Source organism: Sinocyclocheilus anshuiensis, unplaced genomic scaffold, assembly GCF_001515605.1.
Source record: "Sinocyclocheilus anshuiensis isolate Anshui unplaced genomic scaffold, SAMN03320099.WGS_v1.1 scaffold1154, whole genome shotgun sequence".
Classification (NCBI taxonomy): Eukaryota; Metazoa; Chordata; class Actinopteri; order Cypriniformes; family Cyprinidae; genus Sinocyclocheilus; species Sinocyclocheilus anshuiensis.
This window is the reverse complement of record NW_015542345.1, coordinates 3,146,380-3,158,602: the sequence shown is the minus strand read 5'-3', so window position 1 is coordinate 3,158,602 and position 12,223 is coordinate 3,146,380. Positions and strand designations below refer to the sequence as shown.

Here is a 12,223-nt window from a genome sequence, read left to right as displayed (position 1 = left end):
ATGTCACTAGTAATATAGCAATATAACACTCAGTAATATAACTTGGAGGCAGTATGCTAACATTCTTTCTTTCTTTCTTTCTTTTTTTTGTTCTTCAAAAATTGAACAGCAGTAGTAATGCATAACCATCCTTTTATATAGGGTACTACATACTTCTAGTTCGGTAGCTTGCAGCATCATAGCAAAATGAAGAAAAGATGGCAAGAGTTATGGACACAGGAAGGAAAGGGAAGACACTTTCAATATGTGGATTTCCAGAAACAGTCAAAGATGTTTTTTCTTAAATGTGCTGGTTATAACAAAAGAGTTAAGGATAAAAAGGCTAACACTGAAGAGTTTGCTGGACGATAATTCAACAATGACCAAATCTTTTTAGATTATCTTAAGAAAACTAGTTTGATCGTAATAATTTGTTCTCTCTCCCCCTTCTATATCAACGCGTCACACTCCACCCCAGTAGGTGGCAAAAATACACCAAATCTGGTTTGCCAACCGCCATTAAATCCAAAAGAAGAAGAAGAAGAAGCATCATAGCAACGAAGAACGAAAACGGCGACTTCCCTTCAAAATGGCAAGTACATTTTAGCACTTAAGCTTGATAACGTGTGCTTATAATTGAAAGAACATGTTTTTTTTTTCGGTCGTTATTGTCTCAGTTAGGGTTTTTGTGGGCTAACTTTGATTGCAGGGCTCGAGTAAATATAATAAATAAAAGTAAAAATACGTAGCCTACATTTAGAGATGTCACTATAATCAATAATATAAATTGAAAACATATCTACAAACACATATTATATTTGAAGAAATTCTTAGAATATCAGATGAAGAGAGTACCTCAAAATTCTATTTTGTTTTTATTTATTTATTTAATGTTTAGTGTAAAACATAAATTCAGCAAAAATGACAGTGTATATATATTTTCATGTTTGACTCAAACTATACTGCACAATAATCGATCTAAAAGTCTAGTTAGACTAGGTAATATAAGAGAACTAAGAACTCACTGGTGCAGTGGCCTGCTTTCCTCCAGTCCAGCAGATGGCAGTAACGCAGAACCGACCGTTCACATAATACATACTTCTAGTTCCGTAGCTTGCAGCATCAATCTAAGCAACGAAAACAGCGGCTTACCTTCACAATGGCAAGTACACTTTAGCTTTTAAACGTGATAATATGTGCGTATAATTGAAAGTATGTGTTTCTTAGCTCGTTATTGTCTCGGGTAAGGTTTTTGTAAGCTAACTTTGACTACAGGGCGTTGTCATTTAAGACATGACACTTAGTAACCAGCTACTGTTCGACTAAATATAATAAACAAAAGCCAAAATACGTTTTTTCCCCCCGCAGACAGGTTTATGGATTTTCAGAGCGGCTACTCCGAAGGATATTAGATATTAAAGCAATGACATACAGCTTTTTTCGTGTTACTTTTGCCGTTTTAATCACTTAAGCGTTTATGTTGCAGGCTGAGGTGGAAGAGACGATCAAAAGGATTCAGAGTCAGAAAGGAGTACAAGGAATCATCATTGTTAATGCAGAAGGTATCTGGCAAATGAGAAATGCTTGCAGATGTTTTAGTTTGGGTGCAAACGATGTGCTTCATTGGCAGCATGATATTGATAAAACAAAGAGATCTTTGTTATATCTGTAGTATTTCTATGTGCTCTTTAAACAGGCATCCCCATCAAAAGCACTCTTGACAACTCAAGCACAGTTCAGTATGCCGGTAATGTGCACCAGCTGCTCATGAAAGCTCGGGGAGTGGTGAGGGACATTGACCCTCAAAATGATCTCACCTTTCTCAGAGTTCGATCAAAGAAGAATGAGATCATGATTGCCCCAGGTAAGGAGATGTACACTTGTGAAATGCTCATTTCCATTAGGTTATTGCAGTGGTTCTCCACAAACTTCCAAGCCAGACAATGACTTAAAATGATTTAAATCAATATAAAAAAAGTTAAAATTACAATAATAATAACTATTAAATGAATATTTCACCCAAAAATGAGAATTTGCTGAAAATGGACTCACCCTTAGGCCATGGTGTATGTAACAGAGTTTGTTGTTTCATCAGAACAGATTTGGACTAATTTAGCATTACACCCTTTGATCCTCTACAGTGAATGGGTGCCGTCAGAATGAGAGTCACAACAATCCACAAGTATTTGTCACGACTCCAGTGAAGCGAAAAGCTGTGTTTAACAAATTAACACATCTTGTCTGAATCAGGAGAGAAACATGCACTTCACAAGGCATTAATTGATGGACTGGAGTTGTGTGGATTATTGTGCTGTTTTTATCTGCTGTTTGGACTGTCATTCTGATGGCACCCATTCACTGCAGAGGTGGATAAGTGTGATGTAATGCTAAATTTCTCCAAATCTGTTCTGAAAAGGAAACAAACTCATCTACATCTTGGATGGCCTGAGGGTGAGCTAATTTTCATTTTAAAAGAATAGTTCACCCAAAAGTGTGAAAACAATCTAACTTAATTAAAACTTCAAGTCACAAAGGTCACCACTGGGTTAGTGGGCCTGTGAAGCTATTTTAAAGGTCTTGGATGACAGTGTTTGACTAATCATGCTTTGTCTTGAAATTAATAATTATATGTACAGTTTCCTTTTTTGTAGATCAGGTATATGTTTTTAATATTGAATAATATTTTTACTCAATCAAATAGCTGCCAGCAGACTTGCAGACCATTTAAATGTCAGATGTGATGTTTAGGACTGACTGTGTTTCGCAAGTGAATCTCATCCGTTTGTTCGGAAAGTGTGGTCAAAATCTGGTGTATCTACACTGTGCATAAACATTGTGTATGTAATGCATATTTCTATTCAGAATACAAAAACCTAAACAGATGTGAGTTGTCTATGACAGTGTTTCCCAACCTTTTTTTTAGTCGCGGCACCCTTTGGAAATTTTAACAAATTTGTGGCACCCTACAAAATTATTTTTGTCACAATACTTGAATTTCTAACTTTGATATGATACTTTGAAAAGTATAGATATTCGGTACTGCGGGAAGAACTGCAGAATATACTGTCATACAGATATTTTTAATATTATTACATTTTTTGTCCATCAATTGTGGCAATTAGTAGGCAATTGCTAATGAAGAGACCAGTTTATATGACAGATTTTAATGTAGGCTTTTATTCATATGTAAACATTGTTTAATTACCATTATAACTAGATATCTCACAAATTTTTGATCACTCAGTCTATTTAGGATTTTACAGTGGGGTAATTTTGTTGCAGTTGCACGAGATAGCTTGATTTCAAACTTTGAATTGAATAAAAAAATGACAAGTAAGCAGTCAGTAATAAAATAAGAACAAATAAAGAAATTACTAATGGTAGCACAAATAAAAAATAACGATAGGACTACAAATGAAATAAATTGCTTTTTAGTTTTTCAGGTAGGACTATTAAGAGATTTAAGTTTTTTTTTTTTTTTTTAACCAATTATCCAAATAATGTTCAGTCCTAGAAAGCTATTATTATCAGAACACGTGAGAGTAACATAGCGGTTAGCAGATCAATGAATGAGAGGGCAACATTACCAGAGTTGCCACACCATGTTATAGCACAGTAGGGCTATTGCAAACAGAAACAACACTGTACTACATAGATGTTTCCTGTCGGCTCGATATTTGAGTGGACTTTGCTGTTCCGATGAGCATGAACGGTATGCGACTGAGCGGAGCGCACACGCATAGAGCGGGATAATACGCAGAGCTTCACACCACGTGAAAGTGAAACCTGAACTAATTATCGGCAGCTGGAATTTCGGTGCATCTCTAATTATTGGCGACACCAGAAATGGATATTATATAATAGATGCTTTTTTGAACATTTTAGCAATTTAAAAATATTAAAAAAGGATTTTTTACACTGCACCCCTGCTCTCGACAGACGGCACCCCGGTAGGGGAACACTGGTCTATGACATATAATTGTAAATAGACTGATAAATATGATCATAAATTAGTATTTTATTCTGTTCTCTCCGCAGATAAGGACTATTTCCTGATCGTCATTCAAAACCCTACAGAGTAGTTCTGAATTCTTCGTAGTTTAATTAATTGCCAAAAGTGTTTCATTTCATGTTCTAGGAAAGCTTCCATCTTATTAAAAATATTCAGTTTATACTGCTCTTGCTTATCATTCCAATATTTTGCTCTTTGTGTTGTAATTTATTGTTGTCTCATATTCTCTCTTTTGCAAATTCTCCAGCTGTTCATCATCTATCAGTATCAACATGACACTATGACATACTGTACTTGTTCATTCTAAAAAAGGACAATAAAACAATAATGCATTTCCTTTCATTTATTTTTTGCTTGTATATTTTCATGTGGAATGGAAAGATGAAGCTAAAGTGTTACACAGTTTGCCATAATGTAAAACTGTGTTTAGATAGGTTTAAATTAGGGCTGCACGATAAATCGCATGCGATATTTAACGCACATCTTGTCAGAAAGCCGGTTCTGTAATCAGCGGTAAATCTCCATCACCTGCGGGCTTTCACATTGAGCAGCATTAACTACACAGAGCCGGTGTTCACTGACGAGCTGCGCAAAAAATCGCGCGAATATGAACGTGGTTTTGCGCAACTCGTCAGGGAACAACGGCTCTGTGTAGTTAATGCTGCTCAATGTGAAAGCCCGCAGGTGATGGAGATTTACCGCTGATTACAGAACCGGCTTTCTGACAAGATGTGCGTTAAATATCGCATGCGATTTATCGTGCAGCCCTAGTTTAAATGTATATGAACTATTGATCTATTAAATGATTTATAATGTTAAAAATACACAATTAAGCTATTATAAAGAGTTACTAAAATGCAGAATAGTTACAGAAACTTAATTTCTAAGATTAGAATAAATACTTGGAAAAGGTGTTGTTATAAATTTATGTGAACGTACGTAGACCTGTACTTTAACTGGGTGCTCTGTCCCTTTAAATCCTGCTATGACATCACGAACGTTAGTACGTTGTCTGGAGCTGTTTTGCTTACAGTGAGTCAGGAGCTCGAGGAGAAGCGAAGTCGACCGAGAATTCAGCATATAATATAACTTTTATTTTAGTTCAGTTTTTTTTTGATCACATTCAAGTCCAGTTATGCCATCCGACAGACCCTTCAAACAGAGACGGAGCTTTGGTAAGACGAGTTTTATTCGTGCTGTGTCAGCACAAGTGTGTTTGTTTATCAGGTTTGTTTTTGCCCCTAGCCTGCTAGCAGCTGGGTGACGCACTTTACAGTTTCCTATAAGGCCTCGCATGCTTATGAAACGATTTTAGAGATATTTAGAGATACGTTTAAGATTTAAGTAAAACGGGTTTTAACCAAACCGACAGAGGTCAGTTGGTATCCAGTGAGCTAGCCTGGCCCATAGGCCTTCTGTTTCAGTAACAACAGCTTTAATCCACAGATGATTTGGTAGAGATCATGTACATAATAATATACACGTATTTTTATGTTGGTGTATTGTTAACCATATTTGAACTGTCAGGTATTAACATCTATGATAGATGATCTATGATATTCATTTACTGCTACTAGTATTCTTGTCTATCAATTGGTATAAAATAAAGAAAGCAGTCCTTTTATGAATATACATTGTGATTAATAACAACATTAAAGAAATGGATGGACATTATTACACGTGTTGGTCAAATGATGCTGTAATTTGAGCTCTTTCTCATAGTCCAGACTAAGGACAGGGTGTGGGGAGGGAGGAGCATAAAGCCCTTGCATAATCTTCATAAAACATAACAAAAACAACATATCTGCGGTTTTAAACATATCTGTAAGTATCCAGGCCAATATGTTCTGCATATTTACTTGGCCTTTGGGGTTATGTAATTGACATGAATGACCCTGACATGGGCTCAGTTAAGATGACATATTGACACAGAGTTGGGGCTCTTACTCTGTACCAATAAGCAAGCTGGCTTAGTGTTGTGGTTTAGCATTTGACATGCATGTTTTTTTTTTTCCAATGTTACTTGGATTGACCCAATCATTATGCTCTTAGAACAAAAAGACTTCTCAGATAAAATTGGGTTACTCTGGATAAAATAAGAGTACTAATCCCCTGTGAGATAAATCGTGGGACGATAACGATAACACCTTTTTGTTGTGAGATATATTGCCCCAGAAATAATTGCGATAAGCGATATTATTGTCATTTTAAAGACCATTTTATGCCACTGAATATATAATTGTAATGTAACAGCATAATAATGCAAGAAGGCCTACACTCCAAATGACAACAAACTTTTAATTTTTAAGAATATTTAGATCATGGAAATTGGAAGTATCAAAATATTAGATACCTTAAAAAACCTGAATAAATAGTAAATAAAAATTTTCTAACAAAAAGTGCAAAGTAACAAGTAGAAAAAAAGAAAAATGCACAAAGAGCTTGTATGGAGATTTTTCCATCTACAGATTTTCCCTGACCTTCTTTTCTCTGTAAATTAAGGGTGCAAACTATTGCTGAAAAACACAAACATTACTTAGCAGTCAGATCCCTAAAACAAGGCCATATCTGCAGATGAAACTTTTTTTTGTAGAAGCATTTTTAAAATTTGAACTAGCACCTCGTGACTACACCACGTTATGTACGAGAAGCTGCAAAAGACACAGGCGCAAGTGAAATGTACAAAACATGGTGACTTTAATTTAAGTAAATATAATGGGCGATATATTGCGTCACCAAAAATGATTGAGGTCATGTACATATATTGTGCGATAAGTCGATATATTGATTATTGCGACAGGCCTATAAACAGGTTTTACGTAAGTGATGCTAATGCAGTGACTATAGTGTTTTGGGGAATGAGGGATAACTACTGTGATGTCAATCCTGTGTGCTTCTAGTTACATAAACACTTCCTAGTGTAGTGTTGTAGTCTACGATCATTAAAAGTGCTTTCTGTTTAAGTGAGTGTATTAAATCTTTGTTTTATTTTTCTTGTTTTTCAGCTGACCGTTGCAAGGAAGTGCAGCAGATACGAGAGCAGCATCCTAATAAAATTCCGGTGAGAAACTCTTTCAGCTTATGGATGTGTCATAAATGAATTAAGAATGAGTGAAGAAGGACCTTATTGCTTTCAAGATATTACTTGCATATCTTCTTTTAAGATGCTAAGATTCTTCTAAGGAGGCCTTAAGATAATTGAAAATGATTGAAAAAAAAAACAGCTTTAAAATAAGATAAAACAACTACAAATAAATATATTTCTTATTTTAATTAAGGGTTCTCATGGTCTTTGGAAACCAGGATATGTGAGAAAGCAGTGTTATTTTATGTCAGTGAGAAGCTATTATAGTTGTTATTAATATTTTAAATCAGCTTTTATTTTTTATTTTAGTTAGTAATTTTTAGTTTTTACAATTTTGTTATGATTTTGTCATGTTTTATGTGGTTATATAGTTTGAAAATAAGAAATGTTGCCTTGGAAAATTATCTGAAATACGTCCTTCGGAATATTTTATTTTATTTCAGTTAACAGTTATCTTATTTCAAGGATGTGTTTTTTTTTTTTGTTTGTTTCTTTTTGTTTTTTTAGTTAACCATATTAACCCTGGAGGAAGCCTAATTTTAAAAGTGTGATTTCTAAACCTGGGAAAGTCATGTAAATGAATAAAAACTTCCATGTACTTAATTCTTATCCAGTAAATCTGAAACAACTGGAAAAGTCACAGTTATTTGTATGATTAAATGTTGTGGATAATTAGGGGCCTTGGAGTAAAAATGTTTTAGAAGCACTGCTCTAGACCTATTTCAAGACAATGTCAAAAGATTATATCAATATCAGTTTGTATTGTTAATATTTTTTCTTCCAGGTGATCATTGAGAGGTATAAGGGAGAAAAGCAACTTCCTGTCTTGGACAAGACCAAGTTCCTCGTCCCTGACCATGTTAACATGAGTGAGCTGGTAAAGATAATCAGGTAAACATAATATCTGTAGATCCAAGTTTGGACCTTTACATTTTTTTTTTATTTTTTTTTTTTACACTTGTTGAGTTGTTGAGTGTTGTTGACCAGGTTGAGTGTACCTTCCTGCATGACTTTTATTTGATTTCACTGAGATATGCAGAGAGCTTTTTTTGTCCGTGTATGCTTGTTTCAGTCTCATCTGGTTTGTTTACTCGTCTGGTGGGGGTTTGAAGCAGGGTGGGGGAGGAGAATGCAATGGTGTGCCAAATTTGAGTGTCTGCTGACCCTGTCATCCACAGGGGACTTCTGCGAATGCTTTTAAACAGTTTGAACTTGGAAAAATGTTTGCACAACATCCAGTCAGATCCCTAAAACAAGGCCATATCTGCAGATGAAACTTTTTTTTGTAGAAGCATTTTTAAAATTTGAACTAGCACCTCGTGACTACACCACGTTATGTACGAGAAGCTGCAAAAGACACAGGCGCAAGTGAAATGTACAAAACATGGTGACTTTAATTTAAGTAAATATAATGGGCGATATATTGCGTCACCAAAAATGATTGAGGTCATGTACATATATTGTGCGATAAGTCGATATATTGATTATTGCGACAGGCCTATAAACAGGTTTTACGTAAGTGATGCTAATGCAGTGACTATAGTGTTTTGGGGAATGAGGGATAACTACTGTGATGTCAATCCTGTGTGCTTCTAGTTACATAAACACTTCCTAGTGTAGTGTTGTAGTCTACGATCATTAAAAGTGCTTTCTGTTTAAGTGAGTGTATTAAATCTTTGTTTTATTTTTCTTGTTTTTCAGCTGACCGTTGCAAGGAAGTGCAGCAGATACGAGAGCAGCATCCTAATAAAATTCCGGTGAGAAACTCTTTCAGCTTATGGATGTGTCATAAATGAATTAAGAATGAGTGAAGAAGGACCTTATTGCTTTCAAGATATTACTTGCATATCTTCTTTTAAGATGCTAAGATTCTTCTAAGGAGGCCTTAAGATAATTGAAAATGATTGAAAAAAAAAACAGCTTTAAAATAAGATAAAACAACTACAAATAAATATATTTCTTATTTTAATTAAGGGTTCTCATGGTCTTTGGAAACCAGGATATGTGAGAAAGCAGTGTTATTTTATGTCAGTGAGAAGCTATTATAGTTGTTATTAATATTTTAAATCAGCTTTTATTTTTTATTTTAGTTAGTAATTTTTAGTTTTTACAATTTTGTTATGATTTTGTCATGTTTTATGTGGTTATATAGTTTGAAAATAAGAAATGTTGCCTTGGAAAATTATCTGAAATACGTCCTTCGGAATATTTTATTTTATTTCAGTTAACAGTTATCTTATTTCAAGGATGTGTTTTTTTTTTTTGTTTGTTTCTTTTTGTTTTTTTAGTTAACCATATTAACCCTGGAGGAAGCCTAATTTTAAAAGTGTGATTTCTAAACCTGGGAAAGTCATGTAAATGAATAAAAACTTCCATGTACTTAATTCTTATCCAGTAAATCTGAAACAACTGGAAAAGTCACAGTTATTTGTATGATTAAATGTTGTGGATAATTAGGGGCCTTGGAGTAAAAATGTTTTAGAAGCACTGCTCTAGACCTATTTCAAGACAATGTCAAAAGATTATATCAATATCAGTTTGTATTGTTAATATTTTTTCTTCCAGGTGATCATTGAGAGGTATAAGGGAGAAAAGCAACTTCCTGTCTTGGACAAGACCAAGTTCCTCGTCCCTGACCATGTTAACATGAGTGAGCTGGTAAAGATAATCAGGTAAACATAATATCTGTAGATCCAAGTTTGGACCTTTACATTTTTTTTTTATTTATTTTTTTTACACTTGTTGAGTTGTTGAGTGTTGTTGACCAGGTTGTTGAGTGTACCTTCCTGCATGACTTTTATTTGATTTCACTGAGATATGCAGAGAGCTTTTTTTGTCCGTGTATGCTTGTTTCAGTCTCATCTGGTTTGTTTACTCGTCTGGTGGGGGTTTGAAGCAGGGTGGGGGAGGAGAATGCAATGGTGTGCCAAATTTGAGTGTCTGCTGACCCTGTCATCCACAGGGGACTTCTGCGAATGCTTTTAAACAGTTTGAACTTGGAAAAATGTTTGCACAACATCCACATTCTCTGTGGTGTATTATTTTCATATATCCATTGTGGTGTATTCTTTTTAAAACAAGACTCTTAAGTGAGCTAAAGTTTCCTCTTAAGGGAAGCTTATAGATCAGTGTTGCCTTCCAGGTATTTTAACACCGACTCAGTCAGATGATCAGACTAAGAATATTTTGTTGGACCCATGCTGCCTGTCATACTTAATAATCCTTGGCTGCGAGTCATGACTGCTTTATTATTTATAGTTCAGACTCGAAATAATGATTAAGTGATTATTAGAATTTAAACGCGAAGCGTGTCATTTCCACTGCACTAGAATCACAATTTACATAGCTGTTAACAAAATAAATAAACGTTGACATGTTTTATAAATATTTTTTTCAGGTTCAACACAAGTCCAGTCAACATAATCTTGCGGCATATTTACCACAAAACATTATTTTGACTCATCCCTTGTTTTCATAAAAAAGAAATAAGGCAAAATCATGGATACGAGTGAGACATTTCAAATGAATGAGGCAAGATATTAAAGGATTTAAAAGCAGATATATATTTATTATCTTTTTAAAACAATACGGTTGTTTAAGGCAGCAAAATTGCTAAACTAAGTATAACTTTACACAAAGTTTAGTAGGATTTTTTTTTTTAACAAATCATATTGTCTGCATCTTGTGGCTATATTATTGAAACAAAGTATTTTAGGATTTACTTCCATTGCAAGTATCTCACTGTAAACCAGATTTTTGCCCTTTTTTTTCTTTTTTTAAAGAAAAGGCAAAATCATGGTTTTGGTGAGGCATTTTCAATCTTTTTTTCAAAGATTTTTAAAACAAGTGTGAAGTTTATTAGTTTTAAAACGTGTGTGTTATTTGAGCTTTAAAGCTGTTTAAATCATCATTTATACAGTTGTTTAGGATTTTCATGGTAATGGTATAGCAAAATTACATATAACTTTACACATATTTCTGTTACATTGATTTTTATTTCCACACAAAAATCATATCAGGCATATTGTTTGCATCTTTTGGCTTTATTATTGAAACAGTGAGTATTTTAATGTTTACTTTGATCTGTAAACCAGATTTTTGTTTTAAAGAAAATGAGGGACAAGTGGACATTGATTTTTGTGGTAATCAATATTATGCCACAAATGCCTGTTGATAGAGTTGAACTTGTACTGAACCCTGAATATCCCTTTAAATTTGACTTGAATGTGCATGTTTTTGTCATTATAATCATCAGTGATCAAAATGTCTCTGTTTTCCAGGCGTAGACTGCAGCTCAACCCCACCCAGGCGTTTTTTCTTCTTGTCAATCAGCACAGCATGGTCAGTGTGTCCACCCCCATTTCAGAGATCTACGAACAAGAGCGAGATGAAGATGGCTTCCTCTACATGGTTTACGCCTCCCAGGAGACCTTTGGTTGCTAAGCAGGCCACTCGACCTTTGAGGGAGACAGGGACAGCAGAGGGAGGGAGAGATGTCAACAGGAAGCAGGCTCACCCAAATGTACCCATCTCTCTCTCCCCATCATCCCTGCTCTCCTCCCTTGCTGGTATGAAACAAAATAAAGCCATTGATTCTTCTCCATGTGACACTACAGTGCAAACCACAGCACTACTGTAAACACTATTCAGACTCTTCGCCCCATTTGAAACTTACTTGTTTTTTTATAAGCTAGTATAACGTAGGCATTACACTGATAATGCGTCGTATTTGGCCCCAGTTGCTTTTCCCCCCTTGCATTTTATTCTTTTTAGGCTATGTCAGATAATTAGTAACACATGTTGCTGTAAATAGATGAGTGTTTTTTTCCCTTTGTTTTAGGATTAATTTTCTTTTTCTGTCTGTTTGCTTGTAGTTATTACCTGTTACCAGACCTTAGTGTTGCTGGTGTAAGATTATAAAATCTTACTTCAGAATTAAGTGCTTATTCAAACCAAGTGATTAATCATAATGCAGCATAATTCTCATCAAGACCCATTCTGTGGTTCCCACGACAAAACTGTAAGGAGACCAATGGCTCCAAAGGTGTAGTTATAAAAATTAATTCAACTGTCAGAGGGTTTCTGAAGCCTTTATGAGCCTGTGTTTATTTCTGGGCTCCTGTGTAAAAATAACTCCTCATTCACAC

At 34.8% G+C, this 12,223-nt stretch overlaps 2 protein-coding genes across 3 annotated transcripts; both read left to right on the top strand.

Annotated features, from left to right (window-relative positions):
- Positions 1 to 469: 469 nt before the first annotated feature.
- Positions 470 to 4,325, top strand: LOC107691399 (dynein light chain roadblock-type 1). Of its 2 annotated transcripts, none has more exons than XM_016489969.1 (4): positions 470 to 571; positions 1,466 to 1,541; positions 1,676 to 1,843; positions 4,018 to 4,325. In XM_016489969.1, the coding sequence occupies exons 1-4, from the start codon at positions 569 to 571 to the stop codon at positions 4,059 to 4,061; spliced, it is 291 nt and encodes a 96-aa protein (XP_016345455.1). In that variant the 5' UTR covers positions 470 to 568; the 3' UTR covers positions 4,062 to 4,325. The 2 variants fall into 2 exon arrangements, with proteins under 2 accessions (XP_016345455.1, XP_016345454.1); XM_016489968.1 differs by lacking the exon at positions 470 to 571 and adding an exon at positions 1,010 to 1,141.
- Positions 4,326 to 4,978: 653 nt separating this feature from the next.
- Positions 4,979 to 11,821, top strand: LOC107691343 (microtubule-associated proteins 1A/1B light chain 3A). Its single transcript, XM_016489903.1, has 4 exons — positions 4,979 to 5,166; positions 6,997 to 7,052; positions 7,861 to 7,967; positions 11,357 to 11,821. The coding sequence occupies exons 1-4, from the start codon at positions 5,127 to 5,129 to the stop codon at positions 11,517 to 11,519; spliced, it is 366 nt and encodes a 121-aa protein (XP_016345389.1). The 5' UTR covers positions 4,979 to 5,126; the 3' UTR covers positions 11,520 to 11,821.
- Positions 11,822 to 12,223: the final 402 nt, after the last annotated feature.